This window comes from Labeo rohita, chromosome 18 (genome assembly GCF_022985175.1).
Source record: "Labeo rohita strain BAU-BD-2019 chromosome 18, IGBB_LRoh.1.0, whole genome shotgun sequence".
Lineage (NCBI taxonomy): Eukaryota > Metazoa > Chordata > Actinopteri > Cypriniformes > Cyprinidae > Labeo > Labeo rohita.
The window spans coordinates 4,674,301-4,694,644 of record NC_066886.1 but is presented as its reverse complement, the minus strand read 5'-3'; the positions used below and the strand labels follow the sequence as shown (position 1 = coordinate 4,694,644).

General features: G+C 34.5%; 2 protein-coding genes across 2 annotated transcripts; one reads left to right on the top strand and one right to left on the bottom strand.

Annotated features, from left to right (window-relative positions):
• The first annotated feature begins 34 nt into the window (after positions 1 to 34).
• LOC127180984 (uncharacterized) lies at positions 35 to 10,783 on the top strand. Its single transcript, XM_051135423.1, has 18 exons — positions 35 to 98; positions 507 to 571; positions 658 to 830; positions 906 to 1,044; positions 2,144 to 2,311; positions 2,572 to 2,691; positions 2,839 to 2,953; positions 3,587 to 3,698; positions 3,930 to 4,150; positions 4,377 to 4,517; positions 4,904 to 4,939; positions 5,516 to 5,582; positions 6,032 to 6,249; positions 6,314 to 6,538; positions 6,822 to 7,151; positions 8,756 to 8,860; positions 8,938 to 9,029; positions 10,664 to 10,783. The coding sequence occupies exons 3-18, from the start codon at positions 674 to 676 to the stop codon at positions 10,734 to 10,736; spliced, it is 2,319 nt and encodes a 772-aa protein (XP_050991380.1). The 5' UTR covers positions 35 to 98; positions 507 to 571; positions 658 to 673; the 3' UTR covers positions 10,737 to 10,783.
• Positions 10,780 to 19,802, bottom strand: dnaja2b (DnaJ heat shock protein family (Hsp40) member A2b). Its single transcript, XM_051135425.1, has 9 exons — positions 19,636 to 19,802; positions 17,627 to 17,686; positions 17,317 to 17,546; positions 16,276 to 16,356; positions 15,349 to 15,482; positions 15,073 to 15,269; positions 13,163 to 13,307; positions 12,959 to 13,086; positions 10,780 to 11,804 (listed from the first exon to the last, which is right to left on the bottom strand). The coding sequence occupies exons 1-9, from the start codon at positions 19,711 to 19,713 to the stop codon at positions 11,616 to 11,618; spliced, it is 1,242 nt and encodes a 413-aa protein (XP_050991382.1). The 5' UTR covers positions 19,714 to 19,802; the 3' UTR covers positions 10,780 to 11,615.
• Positions 19,803 to 20,344: the final 542 nt, after the last annotated feature.

Here is a 20,344-nt window from a genome sequence, read left to right as displayed (position 1 = left end):
GAAGCCTCTGCCTGCTTCAAATCAGACACAGAGATGAAACAGTGCAGCATGACCACATTTATTTGAACAAAGTATCCACCTTCTTCTTCCATGTGGAAGTAAGCCTATGAGTGAGACTTCCGATTCATTAGTCACTATAACGAGAAGAATAATAATGTGCAGTAAACGGTAAAACTGTTTGCACTACAAACCAGTGTGTTCATAATTAACATAATACATTAAAATAATATATAATACATAAGACACACCTATTTACAATATCAAGCAGCAAAACAAGCTGTTTTGTATGGCACATTAATTTAGAACGGTGATTTGGAACAACTGACTTAATATTAAATGGGTTTAATGCATACCTGCCAGCCAATCAGAACTGAGTATTCAGACAGTATGTTTTTAGTTAATCATCGTTTTACCTTAATCATGGGTCATTCACTTGTTTGTTAATTGCTTTAGAGAAAGGTGTCTGCTAAATATATGTGTGCACACTTTGTATTATTTTGTTCTAGGAGCAGGATCCAGAGCAGTTTAGTATCTTGTATCTTCAGAACAGAGCCAAGAGACTTTACACCAGGTTTTTTAAACACACACTCATTCATTCAGCTGCTCACAATCCCATTTGAACAAATTCACCATATACTCCTCCTGCTTTCTGTTCAGACTCGTTCTTGATGGCATGTGGAGTGTCCTACCGTCTCTTTCTCAGAGGAACGCTGGCATCATGCGACCGGTCAGGATCTGTCCCAGCACTACCGACATCCTCCAGCTCCTGTACTATAAATATGAGATCATCAGAGAGCAGCTGTACAGAGAGATGTTACAGGATGAGTATGGTAATAGATACTCTGAGATCATAATGCTTCCTTTCACAGAATAGTTTAACAGTTTCTTTTTGCACAACATTACAGGTGTTGTTTGGTGGGACTCAATGTCAGTGTGGGATCAGACAGAATGTGTGTGTGAATTAGGAGCGTGTGTAGAGCTGGCATTCAGACACAGAGACTGGGTTCAGGTGTGTGGGCTTCCTGGGGCCCTCCGGTGCTACAGGTACTACTAGTTAGTTGTGCATCTGTAAATGCAGAGTCTGCTATTATATACTGTATTTGGTGTTTAAACTCAAATATAATTATGAAAATATATTGTAAGTAACACTTTATTAACTGTCTAACAGTAACAAAGATTAATGAATATTGTAATAAATGTACTGCTCATTGTTAGTTAATGCTTTAACTAATGTTAAAATTAATGTTAACTAATGGGAATTATTGTAAAGTGTTACCAAAATACTTTCATATGCATTCTATACAGTTGAGGTCAGAAGTTTGCATACACCTTTTTGTTTAGTGAGTTGTTTATGAGTCCCTTGTTTGTCCTGAACAGTTGAACTGCCTGCTGTTCTTCAGAAAAATCCTTTAGGTCCAACAAATTCTTCGTTTTTCAGCATTTTTGTGTATTTAAATCCTTTCCAACAATGACTTTATGATTTTAAGATCCATCTTTTCACACTGAGGACAACTGAGGGACTCATAATCTCAGATATACAATTATTACAGAAGGTTCAAATGCTCACTAATGCTCCAGAAGGAAACACAATGCATTAAGAGCAGGGGGTGAAAACTCTTGGAATTTGAAAATCAGTGTAAATTTAACTTATTTTGTCTTCTGGGAAACATGTAAGTATCTTGCGTAGCTTCTAAAGGGCAGTACTACATGAAAAAAAACATGATATTGCTGAAAAACCAAAGAATTTGTGGGACCTAAAAGATTTTTCTGAAGAACAGCAGGCAGTTTAACTGTTCAGGACAAACAAGGGACTCATGAACAACTATCACTAAACAAACAAACACAGCTGTGGATCATTCAGGTAACAACGCAGTATTAAGAATAAAGTGTATGTAAACAGGGTCATTTTTTTATAAATTCAACTATTATTTTCTCTTGTCGACTGTAAATATCTTTTATGTGAAATATCTTATTCAGGTCAGAACTATATAAAAAATAACATGTATTTTGTATGATCCCTCTTTTGGTAAAATAATTAACATCTTGCAGATTCTTACACTTTTGACCTCAACTGTATATAAAAGCTTCAATTAAAGCATTACCAAATACATTATTACTTAATTATATTTGATGAATATGGCAGGAGCTGTGGTTCTGTGGTCTTGAGAGGCTGTCCTGAGAGTGTTAAACCTAGAGATCAGGCTTGGTCGTCTAAACCGAGGGAACAGGCTTGGTCCGCTTTCATCTTCCTGTTGGAACTGGAGTCACATTATCAAGATGAGAAGGAATCAATCAGCGCACTCATGAACAGGTCATTGTAATGTATTCATCGGTTGATGAATTCTCATAAATGCATGTGATTGGCTTAAAGCATCAGTAGTAGGTCTCAAATATTTCACATAAAGCTGATTTAGGCCAGACATGTGATGACCTGAAGAAAATGAACTACAGGTGAAGACAGTTTATGCATCTGAGAATGCAAGTTAAGCATGACCTTTTAATGCCAATATCAATCTGTAACACTAAACATATGCTAATGGTTGCAGATGTTGTGATTTATTGCTCCTGCAGATTGGGACAGAAAGCTCTGCGTGTTATATATCTCAGTATGTGTGTTGCTGTGAGGAGAGCCGAGAGAGAGAATCAGTCCTACACTGCGCTGCTGGTCGCCAGACAGCACTGGGACAGATGGTGAGCGTGTTAAATATGGGAAGTGGACACATCATCTGTATTTAAAATATTACATGCTGACACATCCACCTACTTTCACTCCGAAGTCTGTTTACTTTCACTCCAAGGTGTGTAAGCTTGAATTAAAATCATTTCTGTGTGCTCTAGGCCTTATTTGAGAGGTTCAGTCAGTCAGGATCTCACCAGGATCTGGCTTCAGCAAAATCTGGATTCCACTGCTAAAAAACAGCAGGGCTGGAAAACAGGAAATTGTGCACAACAGGTACTGCGTCTGCACATATACATGACACTCCTCCAAATTTGTGCGTTCAGAAGTTGCAGTGTGTTATGTTATAAATTCAAGGGATTTTGGTTGGAATTAAATTAGCATGTTTGGTGCTCACCAAGGCATAAGAGACTATTTGTTTGTTAAAAAAATATAGTAAAAAATAGTAATATTGTGAAATATTATTACAATTTAAAAGAACAGTTTTCTATTTAAATATATTTACATAAAATGTAATTTATTTCTGTGATGCAAAGCTGAATTTTCAGCATCATTACTCCAGTCTTTAGTGTCACATGATCCTTCAGAAATCATTCTAATATGCAGATTTGCTGTTCAAAAAGCATTTATTGTATTATCAGTGTTGAAAACAGTTGTGAAAACCACAATACATTTTCTTCAGGTATTTATGATGAAAAGAAAGTTCAAAAGAACAGCATTTATTTGAAATAGAAATTGTTTGCAACATTATAAATCTTTTTACTGTCAATTTTACGCATCCTTGCTAAATAAAAGTATTTAATGTCTTAAATATGTAGATTCATGTGAGACTTGAAGGCAGAAATATTTGCCTAATATGCTTGTGTTATGTACACTTTAATTACAGATTATTTATTTTGTACCCATCAGGCTGTGCTGCAGTTTTTGGTTATGTGCCAGGAGCAGGAGCGGAAACGATTGGTGGAGATCTTGCACAGGCTTTCCCTGAGTGACCTCGAGGAAAACATTCAGAAAAACAACAGTTAACAACATCAACTACATATAAAAACACAAACACCACTACAGAAAGTGATAGATCACTTAAAAAGGATTATCCTATCATCATTTACTCACCCTCATGTTTTTACAAACTAATATGATATGAGTTCATTTTTAGGTGAACTTACTGAAGTGACTAGTAACTTACAAGCACATCACCAGTAAAATATGCTTCTGGTTTTCATTAAAGTGTGTATATGTGTCTATCTTTCAGATGTGGTTCATGGAAACGAGGTGGATCAGAGCTGTGTGTGGAGCCTGCAGCAGATTAAAGTCTCTCTACAGGAAGCACATGGTTCTTATACTGGACCGTTCGCCCCAGGGTGTTCTGGGATAGATGTGTCATGGGGGGAATGTGCCACTCATTTGCTGACCCAGCTGACACAAGCACATGAAGATGAGGCCTGGACTGTTTTAAACTCTCTGCCAGATTTGGTGAATCTCACACACATTATAGTATACAGCAAGCAAGGATTGCATTTTGAACAGCACCACAGTATAAAATGTGTATTTGTCAAATCTAATTTAAAGTTAAAACAGAAAACACAAGTATTATAATAAAGTTAGAGAATAAGTAAGTAAAACAAACATTCTGAATGCATCATGACAGTGCGCAGAGCAGATGATGTTTATTGTGTGAATAATGTCTTTCACTTCTCAGGAACCTGAGGGTCTTTGGACTTTGCTTCGCAAATATGAGAGTGAATTTCACAGACCCAGTTTCCACAACCTCCATGAAGTTTTGCAGTCACGTGTACCAGCGCATGCCAGCAGAGGCACCAGCACAGTGAATGCTAACACTGTAATGACAAATTACTTCCACACTTACACATTATCAGTCATAAATCATGCTTTTAGATTCTTCACCATATTAGATCCTTTGTGTTTCATGATCATTTAGAAAATCATTTATGGACTAGATCTTTAGCAAGGCCTCACTTTTGCACCCACAAGTTCCTGATAATTTACTCACCCCCATGTCTTTCAAGATGTTCATGTCTTTCTTTCTTCAGTCGCAAAGATCGTTTTGCTAGATAAGACCCTTATTTCTCGGCTGGGATAATTTAGAGCCCTTTGAAGCTGCATTTAAACTGTATTTTGGAAGTTCAAACTCAGGCCACCATTGAAGTCTACTATATGGAGAAAAATCCTGTAATGTTTTCCTCAAAAACCTTCATTTCTTTACAGTTGAAGAAAGAAAGACATGAACGTGAGGACATAAGAGTAAGTAAATTATCAGAAAATTTTCATTCTAGAAATGAACTTCTCCTTTAACAGATGATACCTACAGTCTACGCAGAGATCTGAAGAACCTACACTCTTAAAACATGAAGGTTTCAGAAGGGGGTTTTCACAGCAATGTCATAGAAGAACCATTTTTGGTTTCACAAAGAACCTTTCAGTGAACAGTTCTGAAACAGAACACTTTTTATTGTGAAAAACATTTTAATAATCTAAAGAGCTAAAGGATCTAAAGATCTAAAGAATCTTTTTCCACTATAAGGAAACTTTTGTGCAACAGAAAGATTCCAAGGTTTTAGAATGGAATCATCAGTGCCGAAAAGAACCTTTATTTTTAACAGCGTATGCAGTGATCTGAAGAACTTATACTAGTGTAACATAAAGAATTTTTATAATATCCAGAAAACCTTGTTGCCAACTCAAGAACTCTATCTAGTGAGAAATGGCTCGATATACAGAAAGTTCAGGAAACCATTGAAGAAGTGTCGCTTACAGAGATTATCTGAATATTCAATTGAAAGGAATACAACATGAGTAGCTGTTTTCTGTCTCTTTTAGGAGAGAGAAAGGACTGAGCAGGAACAGGAGGATCCGTCAGATGGTGAAAAACAAGAACTCTGCACTGGTAAATGACAAACATTCATATGCCAGGCCATTAATATAATGCCTTAAAGATGAAGCATTAAACAGGGATGCAAGAAAGTGTTTTATATGCATGTCATATATGCATGTACACTGCCATTCAAAAGTTTTGGGTTTGATCTGTATTTTTTCTTATGATCACCAAAGCTGCATTTATATGATTAAAAATACAGTAAAAAATGTAAAATATTATTACAATTTAAAATAATTGTTTTCTATTTTAATATATTGTAAAATGTAATTTATTCCTGCGATGCAAGCTGAATTTTTTTAGCATCACTACTCCAGTCTTCAGTGTCACTTGATCCTTCAGAAATCATTCTAACTTACTCATTTCCTGCTCAGGAAACATTTCTTATCAATGTTAAAAACAGTTATGCTGCTTGATATTTTTGTGATAAATGCATTTGTTTTGCATTTTTATGTTTGAAGGCTGTGGCATGGCTTTAGATCCAGAAGACACTCCATATTTAGAGATCTTGTGTGTCAGAGACCCAAGAGATGAAGAAAGCATGATGGAGACGAGAGATGGAGACAGAGACAGACAAACAGAGAACAAAGGAGACCCTCAGGAGATTACAGTGGAGAAACAAAACTCTCTGATCACATTGGCCTGGAGCAAACCAGCCCACGGAAAGAATCACATTCAGGTTTGTTCATACACACAAACACATGCACTCTGTCTTAAATCAGCTCAAACTGTTCATTCTGCAGGAAGTGACCTCGGCTCAACAGGAAGTAGAGGCTGTCTCTATTGCAGTGCATGAGGATACAGATGTGGACACAACTCCACATGATGTGCACATTTACACACAGCAGGAAAACATAAGCTCCGTCTCGCTGCAGCCAAGTGAACAATATGAAGAAACACATTCAGATCACACAGACAGTGTGAAAGGAAAGACACAGATCCAAGAAGTCCATTCAAGCTTCATCACAGTAAGACAATCACTTCAAATTACCTCTGGTCCATCTTTAGCTTCCCTTTTGGCCCATAATAAAGTGTCCTGTGTTCTCTGCTATGTGCATATTATCTGTAATGAATAATATGTGATATTAGGAATTGTTAAATCAGAGGTTATCAACCTTTTTTTGTTATCTGAAGTGCCCCCAATGTGCTAATCATGCACTAAATTATTTTTTACATTACTATAATATAATATTTATAGTAGCATTTTCTTATAAAATAGTATTTTATTTTATTATTTTATTTTGATGTCAGGAGGGCATAAGAGATGGAGAGTTTACATTCAGTGACACCCAGCAGGTCGAGCAAACACCACCTGCTGCTCCACGGCTGCTACAAAACACTGACACAACAGACAGCAACACGGCACCAGCAAGTGTTCATTTCCCAGACAGGGAACCTACACAAACATTCGGGTCCCATGAGATGGAGGCATCGCTTCAGGGGCAGAGGAACGAGGAGCTCTGTGAGAGAGCGGGTGAGGAGCAGCAGCTGCAGCGGGAGGCCACGATGCGCTGCCTAGTAGACATCCAGAGGAGAGCAGAGCGACGCTGGCAACGAGACCGAGACAGACAACTGCTCAGAGTGAGAAAACTCATGCTGTATGACATTTCTGGGCCATCTTTAAAATGTGTGGTGTGTTTATGAAAGCACACTGCCACACGAAAAAAAAATGCTTAGCTAAATCATAATTATGACAAAATCGTACTTAATTATGATATAAAAAGTTGAAATTATGAAATAAAGTCTAAATTTTGAGATAAAGTTAAAATTGAGATATAGTCAGAATTAGGTAAAAAAAACTTGAAATTATGACAAAACAATTTTTAGATAAAGTCAAAATTTTAGTTAATTGAAATTATAAGATAAAGTCAGTGTAATTTTGAGCTAAAGTCAAAATTATGAGATACAAAGTCATAATTATGTCAAAGAGATATTAAGACTTTATTAAAGAGATAGAGTCAGTGTAATTTTAAAAATTTAAGATAAATTGAAATTATGAGAAAGTCAATGTAATTTTGAGTCAAAATTATGAGATATAGTCAAATTATGAGATAATTGTCAAAAATTTTAGTTAATTTAAGTTATAAGATGAAGTCAGTGTAATTTTGATCTGAAGTCAAAATTATGAGTCATAATTATATCAAAAAGTTGAAAGGTAAAAGTTTAGGTAAATTGAAATGATGAGAAAGTGTAATTTTATCATAAAGTCAAAATTATGAGATGTAAAATCATAATTATGTCAAAAAGTTGGAATTATGGCTAGATAAATTGAAATTATGAGATAAAGTCAGTCTAATTTTGAGATAAAGTCAAAATTATGAGATATAGGGTCATAATAATGTCAAAAACTTGAAATTATGACAACAATTTTGAAATAATTGAAATTATGAGATAGAGTGAGTGTAATTTTCACAATTTTAGATAAACTGAAATTATGAGAAATGTAATTTTGAGAGTCAAAATTATGAGATATAGTCAAATTATGAAATAATTGTCAAAAACTTAGAATTATGACAAAACAATTTTGAGATAAAGCCAAATTTGTTGAAATTATGAGATAAAGTCAGTCTAATTTTGAGACAAAGACAAAATTATGAGATATACAGTCATAATTATATCAAAATCTTGGAATTATAACAATTTTAAGATAAAGTCAGAATATGTTGAATTCTTGTTATAAAGACTTCATAACTGACTTTATCTCATAATTATGACTTTTTATTCTAATTTTGACTTTGTCAGAATTATTGCTTTTATCTCATAATTTTGACTCGTCATAATAATCACTTAGTGTGTATTGTTTTGTTTTGATCTCATAAATGTGACTTCATCACATCATGTTTACTTTTTATGTCATAAATAAGATTTACCAGTGCAAGCTTGTTGGAAATGGGCATTCATGTGTTTTATATGTGAAATATTTAGTTTAAAAGGCCATATACTTTGCTTTTGGGCCTTTTTCAAATTCATAACCCAGCTTACTTTCATAATATGACATTTTTGGGTAAAACTGAATATTGATTTGAAAAAGAAAAGATTGAAATTATTGGAATAACATGCAACGATGAATTGTGCACAACAATACCAGAAATTTGAACTAAATAAGTAAGTAGGGTCTGTTTTATTTTAAATTTACTTTAAGGGCAGGGAAAAATTATGAGTGAATTATGTTTCCTTCTGTTCAGGTTCAAGAGCGACTGGCCATCGTTCAGAGTCGGAAGGCAGATGAAGATCTGTTGGGTTTGACGCAGGAAGACACACTCAGACATCTGACCGACACACTACGACAGGTACACACACATTAATGTGCACATACTTTCAGACACCTCAATGTGGACATGATGTAAATGTTGATTGAATGTTCTAGGAGGATGAGCATCAACAGAAAACTTTAGTAAGAGAGAAACTTCAGCAGATGAGGAGAGAACGCTCCTGCATTCTCCAGACCAGACGGGAGAGGTAATGTATACGCACTTTTGCTGAAATAGTTAATTCTGACAGTGATCACCCTAAGTCCCATGTGTGTGTTTTTTTGTTTGTTTTTGTTTTGTTTTGTGGGACTTGAAACCTGTGGAAACCTATTTCTGCCACATAAGAAAAAAAGCATGATTTGGTAAATCATAATTATGAGATAAAAAGTCAAAATTGTGATAAAAGTCAAATTTAAGACACAGAATGTCAAATTATGACAAGTCGAAATTGTCAAATCATGATTATGAGATAAAAAGTCCCAACTGACATACTTCAAAAAGTCAAAATTAAGACAAAACTGTCAAATTATGAAGTCGAAACTGACAAATTATAATTGAGATAAAAGTCAAAATTGACATACTAAGTCAAAATAATAGTAAAAGTCAAAATTAAGACAGAAAATTGTCAAATTATGACAAGTCGAAATTGACGAATCATAATTAAGAGATAAAACATACTAAAATTGACATACTAAGTCAGAATTATAAATATGATAAGTCGAAATTGACAAATCATAATGAGATAAAAAACAAAAAAATGACACATCAAAAGAAGTCAAAATTAAGTCAACATTAAAACAAACCTGTCAAATTACAAGTCAAATTTGACAAATCATGAGATAAGGCAACAAAAGTGTCATACTAAAATTCATAAATTTTTTCATACATAAAATTCTAATAATTTTTCACAATTTTGAAAAAGTTGACAAAATTGTCCAATTATGACAAGTCAAAATTGACAAATCACAGTGAGAAAAAAAAAGCAAAAACTGACAGTGAAAATTATGGTCTTCAAAATAAAAACATAAAATTGTCAAAATATGACCAATTATAAATAAGATAAAAAGCAAAAATGGACATACTAATTCAACATAAGAAAAAAATATGATAAAAGTCAAAATTAAAATGAATTGGCAAATTACGACAAATTGAAATTGGCAAATCATAATTATGAGAAAAAACGTCAAAATTAATATACCAATTCAAAATTCTGTTAAAAGTTGAAATTAAGACAAAATTGTGAAATTATGACAAGCTGAAATTGACAAATCATAATTATGAGACAAAAAGTCAACATTGGTATACCCAGTGAAAACTATGATAAAATTCTAAATTAAGACATAAAATTGTCAAATTATGACAAGTCAAAATTGACAAATTGTAATTATGAGATAAAAAGTTGAAATTGTGACACAAGTGAAAAATATGATGAAGATAAAAAGTGGACATTGACATACTAAAACATATTTAGGAAATAAACTGTCAAAATTACCTGTCATAATTAAGAGATGAAAAAGTTGAAATGCACAAATCATTTGTACAATATTTTTTATTTTATAATTCTATTTCATAATTTCTACCTATTTATCTCATAATTATGACTTGGCATCTCGCTTTTTTGCCCTTTTATGTCATAATTTGATTTAACAAAGCATCATTTTTTCTAACATGACAGAAATGGGCTTCCATACGAAACAACCTGTGGTGATTTCAAAATAACAGCGTTAACAATATGTTAAATTTCTCCATTTATGGAGAAAGAAAACGATGAGTTTGAAACAAAATAAAGGTCTCTTTAGAAAATGAAAGTTGTACTAATCTATCAGTGTTTTGTTGTTACAGAAACACAGCTGGGTTTAAAGAGCTCCTTGCGCCCACAGCTCAACGCATGACAGAAACCGAAGAAGGACGCTAGTGCGTACTCAGACCCATTTCTACAAACATACAGCACACGGTCAAAACATTCATCCACTTTATTGATGTATGAGCACAAAAGAAACTGTGTTTGAACGATAGCAACTCATATTCACGGTTCAAACACTTTCCTAATTGCCAATGATAAATGCCGCCCCCTATAGGTTTATAATAGTGCTTACAATGCATGCACACATTGGCTGCTGATCTTTTAAGAAGACTGTGGTTTCTTTGGCAAAAAATAAGTTGCATGACTTGTACACCTTGATCATAGACAGTAAGCACATTAAAACACTTCTGGGTTTGGTTTGCTTCGTATTAATCTCAGTAGAGAGCGTGTCGCCCACATGCATGCTATTCTGTCCTGCCGTTGAATATAAACCAGCACAACAGTACAAGATGACTGACAGTGCCTGAATAACTGGCAAGTATATAATGAAACACGTTTGAACATTTTATTGAACTCCAGGAAACTCCACAATGCCTCAGTCTTTAACAAATTTGTGCGTGCGTGTTAATTATAACTTAAACAACCGTCTGTCTCCTCACAGACATTGAGTTTTATATATTCAGAGAGCATACAGTATATACTGTGAAAGTCTACGATGGAAATGAAGTAGTGATGAATAAATTATTTTGCTTCGCCTTTAGTTATGCTTGTCTTTTCTTTAAAACAGTGCGTGAATGAGTGTACTCATAGGTAAGATTGCAGTAAATATGCAGTGTAAGTATGTCTATATATACTGCAAGTGTGTGTGTGTGTGTGTGTGTGTGTATGTTCGGTTCACTATATGATGATCGTGGAGGGTGGGGATTGAATCTGTCCGAAAAAGGGGAATTGTATTAATTCCCCCAAAAAAACTTGTAAAGGACTGTGGGACTACTGGTGAGCGCACTGCACCCCCGGACCGTGCGGACCACCTTCTTCGTCGGAGCTGTCGTTGTACGCTTCGCGGCGGTGACCACCAGACGATCCCTGACTCATGTCAAAGTCCTGCAGATCAACTTCCTCCGCATCAGCTGCGATGACAGGAACCTCTGTACGTGACGGCAACAGATCCTCCAACTCCTGCGTGAACAGACATGCGCAAGAAATAGGGCACTTCAGCCAAAGTCAGGTACACTCCAGCGTTATTTTAGTGCTATTATAGTTATTATTGTAGTTTTATTTTATTAGTTTTATTGCATTAGTTTTTATTTATTTTTTCATTTTAATTTCAGTTCAAGTTTGTTGTTTTTGGGTTTTTTTTCCACTTTTATGTTTTTGTTTTTTTATGCACAAAAGCACAATCATTTATTAAAATGTTCATGGTTCAATAAAATTTAAATTCATTAACTATAACTGAAAATCCTGTATGCAACACAAGTAATGATGCTTTTATAAGTAATAATTTTACTGTGAATATACATATAAAAAACCTTACAAATATTTTTAAAATATTTAATATATTAAAAATTATAATAATTTAAATATTAAAATACATTTATTCTATTATATTATCAATTTTATTCTAACTTTTATATTTTAGACCATTTTTATTTGTTTGTTATTTTATTTGTTGTTTTTTTATGTGTCCATATAGTTTTTATTCATTTTTATTTCAGTTGTAGTTTTTTTTTTTTTTTTAGTACATCATGTTAAACTGATTTAAAATGAGAAATATTTCCTAGGCAATAAGATGAAAAAAATAAAAATAAAAATGCAGAGACGTATAAACCAACTTCTAAGATAAAAATGCATAATTTTATCCAATATTTGCATACTTTTAAAAAGCAGTGTTTTTATTTTTACCATTATTTATAAACTATTAACTACTATTAATGTTTTGAATTGCTTTTATTTTTGTATTTTCAGTTTTTATTTAATTTCAGTAAATTTGTTGTTTTTATTAGTTTTTCAATTTTTCTATTTAGCTTTTAATTAGTTTTGGTTTTAGTCATTTTAATCCACCAACTTAAAAAAAAATCAGTAAGTTCTGTTTAATCTAATATTTATATTTTATTTCAGCTTTATTTAGAACATTTTTAATCATTTTATTTAACACAAAAGAAGTTATTTTGAAGAATGTTGGTAACAGAACAGTTGTCGGTAGCCAATTACATAGTATATTTTTCCATACTCTGGAAGTTAATGGCTACCGTCAGGTTAAGTAAATGAAGACAGAATTTTAATTTTTGAGTGAATGATCCCTTTAAGCAGCACTGCAGACTGTTGAAACTCACCGTTAGTTTCTCCGTGCTGATCCACCCGTTCTCAGGAAACTGGACGTCAAACTTGATGTACAGATCTCCTTTCTCAAATGGGTTTCTGTACTGAGGCATTCCTTCCCCTCGAACGACCCTTATAGAACCTGACAAGAGACACAACAACATTTCCTACAGCATGTTCTACAAAAACATAAAACGTTGACAAAACATTGTGCTTACCTGGCTCTATGACTTTGCCAGGGGGATATTTGATGACGAGATGTCGTCCGTCGAGGTGCGTGAGCATGAACTGAAATCCACACAGCGCCTCCACCAGGCCAATCCTGTGGCCCATGTGCAGATCGTTTCCATCACGACGAAACTCCTGTAAACAAAGACATAATTTGTATTACTGCTTTAAAAGTAGTGGAAAAACACATGTCCTTCCATTTTAATGTTATATTTTTATCCGCCTTATTTTTAAATGTGGAAGTGATCTGTTTTCTGGTAACGAGTGAGACTTCCTGTTCATAAGCCGCTGCAGTGAACTAACGAGAAGAATAGCGACGTGCAGTAAAGGGTGAAACTGTTTGTACTACAAACCAGTGTGTTCATAATTAAGATAATACACAAGCAGCAAAATGAGCTGTTTTGTACAGCTAAAAATAGCTGGACGCAGATGAGACTAGAAGCCAGACACATTCAATTTACAAACGACCGTGCCCACTCTTAAGAGAAAAATAAGGTGGATAAAGCAACATCCTAACTGCCAAAAAGTAATTAGATACTGTTTGCTGCCCTTCTACAAATATGCCTAAAGGGATCGTTCACCACAAATGAAAACTGACATCATTTACTCAGCCTCAAGTTGATTGTAGCCATTAGCTTCCATAGTATGGAAAAAAAATACTATACAATTTAATGGCTACCGTCAACTGTTTGGTTACCAACATTCTTCAAAATAACTTCTTTTGTGTTCAACAGAAGAAAGATCTCATACAGCTGAGTAAATAAAGACATCATTTTCATTTTTGAGTGGTATGTCCCTTTAAGAGCATATGCGTTTATGTAAATTAAAGTGCAACAGGAAAAGAAAAAAAAAAAAAAAAAATCAAAATTATTTATCAAAATGTTCATGACTCAACATAAAATTTTAATTTAATTCATAACTGAAAATCCTGTATGCAAGCCAACTAATGATGCTTTTATGAGTAGTAATTTTACTGTAAAAACAAAAAAAATCATATTACAAATATTTAAAAAATATAAATATTTAATATATTAAGATTTAAATCAATTAAACTAAAATAAATCATTTAAATTATTACTTAATACAAATGTATCAATTTTATTATAACCTTTATATTTTATGCCATTTTTGCACAAAATACATTTATAGTTATCTAAGGAAGAGCTGGGCAAAATAACCAATAAATTAATCTATAATTACAATAGTTGTTAGGTAGTTAGTTAGTTAGTTAGTGTGCTACTATATTCCCAGTGTGTGTGTGTACCTACTTAACCATTTTGGGGACAAATTTGAACCCAAAAGTGAGCAAAACCTGACAAAAATCTCCAAAAACCTCCCTTTGAGAGGTTTCAAAATAAAGTAAAAGTTTTTTTTTTTTTTAAATTGTAACAATACTTAAAGTTTTCTGTTAGGGGTAGGTTTAGGTTAGAAAATGTTTAACTATCTGTTTATGTGACCCTGGACCACAAAACCAGTCATAAGGGTCAATTTCAGATTTATACATGATCTGTTTCCTGAATAAATAAGCTTTCCATTGATGTATGGTTTGTTAGGGCAGGACAATATTTGGCCGAGATACAACTATTTGTACATCTGAGGGTGCCAAAAAAAAAACAATATTGAGAAAATCACCTTTAAAGTTGTCTAAGTTCTTTTTTTTTTACGGTAGAAAATTTACAAAATATCTTCATGGAACATGATCTCTACTTAATATCCTAATGATTTATGGCATAAAAGAAAAATCGATCATTTTGACCCATACAGTGTATTATTGGCTATTGCTACAAATATACCCGTGCTTCTTACAACTAGGGTCAACATATAAAAACAACTGAAGTCTATGTAATGTCCCTATTTAGATAGCCAAGTAAACATTTGTCTGTGTGTGTGTGTGTGTTACCTCATGTTCTTTCTCCTGCAGCACAAGTATAATGTCTCCAGGCTCTGTGTTGGGCGACTGGTCTGCCTCTCCGCTGAATGTGATCTTCTGTCCGTGTCTCATTCCTTTATCCACGTGCACCTCCAAGACCTTCACCTCTTTACACACCTTACGGCCCTCGCACTCTTTACAGCGGTCTTTCTCATGAATCACTTCCCCTAAAAACGCAACCATGCATTGAAGACCATCAGACCATCACAAATCAAGTTCATGAAATGAAAATGAATGAAATCTCACCCTCTCCATTGCAGTCAGTGCACACGGATTGCATCTGCTGTACCATGCCAGGAGCCAGCTGTCTGATCATGATCCGCATGCCACGGCCCCGACACGTGGCACACTTCTGCACGGCCCCCGTTTTACCCCCTTGACTGAGGAAAAAGTTGTTTATTTAGACAAAGAAAGGTATTTTGCTGTATTTAAAGGATTAGTTCACTTCAAGAGTAAAAATTTCCTGGTAATTTACTCACTCCCATGTCATCCTAGATGTTTATTTCTTTCTTCAGTTGAAAAGAAATTAAGGCTTTTGAGGAAAACAATCCAAGATTTTTCTCCATATAGTGGAATTCAATGGTGGTCAACGGGTTGAAGGTCCAAATTGCAGTTTTAATACAGCTTCAAAGGGCTCTACACAATCCCAGCAGAGGAATAAGGGTCTTATCTAGCAAAACAGTCATTTTCAACTTCAAAATCATCCGACATCATTGTTTTGCTTTGTAAACACTGGTTCGGTACTTCCGCCCACCTCATGTGTGACATTTCCAATGCAATTATGTAATGCATGAAAGTCAAGCTAGTGCAAGATGAGCATTTGTGGTTAAAAACTATATAATTTTTTTTTTTTTTTTTTTTTGTTTTTTAAACGACCAATCGTTTTGCTAGATAAGACCCTTATTCCTTGGTTGGGATCGTGTACAGTCATTTGAAGCTGCATTAAAACTGCAATTTGGACTTTTAAAGTCCACTATATGGAGAAAAGTCCTGGAGTGTTTTCCTTAAAAACCTTAATTTCTTTTCGACTGAAGAAAGAAAGACACGAACATGCTGGATGACATGGGAGTGAAGAAACGATCAGGAAATTTTTATTCTGGAAGCAAAGAGAATGAATCCTTTAATTGTTATAACCTTCGAAGATGGTGTATAAAGTCCTGCTCACGCACTCACCCATTGCAAGCACTGCAGAGAACGTTCTTGCTTAGCTGTAGTTTGGTTGTTTTTCCATTGTACAGATCTTCCAAAGACACTCTATATCAGGTATTTAAAAAGAAAGTTTCAAAATCATGTTTAACAAACATTTTCATGCATTTTACAGCACATCTAACCACACTTTTGAATAACGTGTACAGATAAATCATGCACAAAGACATCTTTAGGGTTAAAGCTGCTAAAAAAAATTATATAAAGACATAATTCTGCATAAAAACCAGAATAATTTATGCCAGTTTCAAACCACCTCAGCCCATTGCATGAAAGAATACAACTGGGTTTGCTGTGTAATTGCATTTATGCCATCTCCCAACAGCATTAAGCAGTTTGTGTAAATGTCACTTAAAGGGAAAGTTCACCCAAAAATGTCATATCACCGTTATGTCATTCCAAACCTGTAAGATGTCCTTACTACCTTTCTTGGCCTTAAACTTAAAAGTTTTCCTGCTGTCTATGCAGGGTCAGAAAGCTCTCTGATTTCATCAAAAACATCTTAGTTTGTGTTCTGAAGATGAACAAAGGTCTTACGGCTTTGGAACAACATGAGGGTGAGAAATTAATGACAGAATTTTCATTTTTGGGTAAACTATCCCTTTAAGAAGCCCATCTATGCCACATTTGCAGTGTAAATTTGGTATTACAGATAAATAAGATCAATTTTGATTTCATGTTGACTTACAGGGATAGTTCACCCAAAAATGAAAATTCTGTCATCATTTGACTCACCGTCAAGTTGACGGTAGCCATTGACTTCCATAGTATGAAAAAAAACCCACTATAGAAGTCAATGGCTACCGTCAGCTTTTTGGTTACAAACATATATTCTTTTGCACTCAACAGAAGAAAGAACCTCATACAGGCTGTAATGACTTGAGGGTTTCATTTTTAGGTGAACTATTCCTTTAAAATCGGCCATGCATAAACTGTTTTCCTTCTTCAGCTACTTTATTTTTTTATTCCCAGGGTCTTTTTATATTCAGAGTTTTAATATTCACTCACTTCAATGGATGTATCATGTCCTCTCCTCTCCGTCGGCCGCCGTTCCGGCTCCTGCTGCTCTGGCCGCCCATAAAGCCAAACAGGCCTCCGCCAAAGATGTGAGAGAAGATGTCCTCCATTCCGGCTCCACCACCGCCACCCTCACGCAAGCCCTGTTCCCCATACCGATCATACAAGTCCTTCTTCTCCGGGTTAGTCAGTACCTCGTACGCAAAACTGATCTCCTTGAACTAAATCAAACAGGTCGAATTACTATTACCATCATGTTAATGGCTTTCAAAATTTATATTTGGATAAAATGAGAACTCACCTTGTCACCAGCATTAGGATTTTTATCAGGGTGGTACTCTTTTGCTAATTTCCGGTACGCCTGAAAATAAAAATAATGAATCACTAATTAGTGTATATAATTTGTATATATAAATTTTTTCTTAAATACATACATGCATTTGTGTGTATTTATATACACATAATAAATATACACAGTACACACACATATATAAATTAGGTAAACAAACTTTTATTTTGAGCCCTACTAGTTGGCAGTACATTTTTTTAATAAACTGTAAAAAAAATTGTTTCTGGAAATTTGATAAATAACATGGACATTTTTAGCATAGGTTTTAAGTTAAAATGCATGTACTATACAACTATTTATCAAAGTTGTAAATGAAAGATTATTGGAGTACATTTAAATTAATATGTGACCCTGGATCACAAAACCAGTCGTAAGGGTCATTTTTTCAAAAAGATTTATACATCATATGAAAGCTGAATAAATAAGCTTTTCATTGATGTATGGTTTGTTAGGATAGGACAATATTTGGCCGAGATACAACTATTTAAAATCATGAATCTGAGGGTGCAAAAAAATCAAAATATTGAGAAAATCACCTTTAAAGTTCTTCAAATAATGTTCTTAACAATGTAAATTACTAATCAAAAATTAAGTTTTCATACATTTACAGTGGGAATTTTACAAAATATCTTAATGGAACATGATCTTTACTTAGTTACCTAATGATTTTTGCCATAAAAGAGAAATCAATCATCAATCAATTTAAGTCATTTAATTAGTTGTATATTAGTAATTTATTAGTTAAAAGTCATTTAAAACACAGTTTTAAAAATGTTTACTTTATATATATTTGTATACTTTATATATTTTGTTGACCCTGGACCACAAAACCAGTCATAAGGGTCAATTTTTTTTTATTTGTACAAATTAGATTTATACATAATCTGAAATAAGCTTTCCACTGATGTATGGTTTGTGAAAATTGCCTTTAAAGTTGTCCAAATGAAGTTTGTAGCAATGCATATTACGCATCAAAAATTAAGTGTTAATATTTACGGTAAGAAATTTACAAAATATCTTCATGGAACATGATCTTTACTTAATATCCTAATGATTTTTGGCATAAAAGAAAAATGCCAAAATAATTTTGACCCATACAATGTATTTTTGGCTATTGCTACAAACATACCCGTGCTACTTATGACTGGTTTTGTGGTCCAGGGTCACATATTAAACGAATGCCATGCCTCATTGAAAAGCCCAACTGTGAGCACTAAGGCGAAGACCCCAATTTCCCCCACATCTGACTGATCAAAGGAAGCTGATTTCAGAGCTCTATCAGGCTATTTTTCACTAAGCACATTACATGGATTGTGCCTTTTCTTGGCCCTAGTGGCTTTGAATTCACATTGCCAGTTCTTTCATGTATCTATTGTGTGATAACTCCACACATCCTACATTATTTTAGGTCTGGCTGTGCTTTTTGAAATCCTTTGTGTGCACAGCACACAATCAAAAACAACAACAAGAAGCCAACTTGAGCATCAAGGCCAGAGCCTGATCACCTTCTAACAAAGGACTGAACACAAATACGAGCTTTCGCATCGAGGAAATGGCTAAAACAAAACCCTGGCATTGCATTAACCATCTCTGACTCATTGCATGAGAGATACGAGCTAAGGTTTAGCACAGCAGCTGGTAAGCTAAGCATCTCCTTGCACTGTAATGCTCTTGGACTGCAAGAAGCACCTTCAGCTGTCTGCAGCACCTGGCTGATGCTCTTAGCGTAACGGCGCGTACCGCAATACAAATAGTAAACAAACTACGTTATTTGACTATGTACGTTTCATAATTGTTCCCAAAATCATTTCCGGACCAGAAGAAAGGCCACAGTGGAGGATCCCAGCAGCATGCAACCCGAAAAACACACCAGTGGCTACCCCAACACGCAGCATCCCGCGTCACCCGCATCTTTGCTTTCGTTACGATACGATGCGCGGGGCGGAAAGAACCGTCTCTACCTTTTTGAGCTCGTTTTCGGTGGCTGACGGAGATACTCCGAGGATGTCGTAGAGTTTAGTGTCTGCGACGTTCGCCATGTCTGCAGACCGGTGCAGCAGCTGCGCGAGGAGGAGCGGAGAGAGAGAGAGGAAAGCCGGCTGCGTGACGTCACGTGCGCGCCGCCGAGTCAGTGACTCCGGCGCGTGTACGAGCACAGCGCGCGCGCTCGCTTGCTCTCCTGCGCCACAGTGTGATTGATAAACAATCATGTGTCTTTTTTTTTGGACACGAAACAGTGTTAACATCTTTATGTCGTTCATTTATTTGTGTTATTTTCTTTTTTAGTGTCATATGATGCTTCAAATAAACCTCAGAGTTTAGATAACTGGATTTTAATTCCTGATGACTGTTGTCTTTTTTGATTAAAAATCATTAAAATATTTTAAAATATATTTGTAATATATTTTATTTAAAAATTATACATATTTATATATTTAAAAATATATGTTTCATTTTTTGTTTATGTGCAATTATTATGTGCAAATTATCCATGAAGAAAAAAATGGATAAATGTTAAACTTTGAAAAAACAAAATTACAATAACTGCATAATATATTGTTGGCCAACGAATGCACTATAATATATTCTACTAGTAATATGTTAATATTTATAACAGTTGAGACTATATCCTTATAAAACATGGGAAAATAGATTTATATTTGATGTATG

Bases quoted from the DNA above. Each gene is read 5' to 3' on its own strand.
- LOC127180984 (XM_051135423.1), top strand. From the start codon at position 674: ATGTGGAGTGTCCTACCGTCTCTTTCTCAGAGGAACGCTGGCATCATG. The intron at 3,699-3,929 runs GTTAACAACATC...TCTATCTTTCAG, and splicing joins AAACATTCAGAAAAACAACA to ATGTGGTTCATGGAAACGAG. The intron at 4,151-4,376 runs GTGAATCTCACA...TTCACTTCTCAG, and splicing joins TAAACTCTCTGCCAGATTTG to GAACCTGAGGGTCTTTGGAC.
- dnaja2b (XM_051135425.1), bottom strand. From the start codon at position 19,713: ATGGCGAACGTCGCAGACACTAAACTCTACGACATCCTCGGAGTATCT. The intron at 17,547-17,626 runs GTGAGTTCTCAT...TGTTTGATTTAG, and splicing joins ATCCTAATGCTGGTGACAAG to TTCAAGGAGATCAGTTTTGC. The intron at 15,270-15,348 runs GTGAGATTTCAT...TTGCGTTTTTAG, and splicing joins CACTGACTGCAATGGAGAGG to GGGAAGTGATTCATGAGAAA.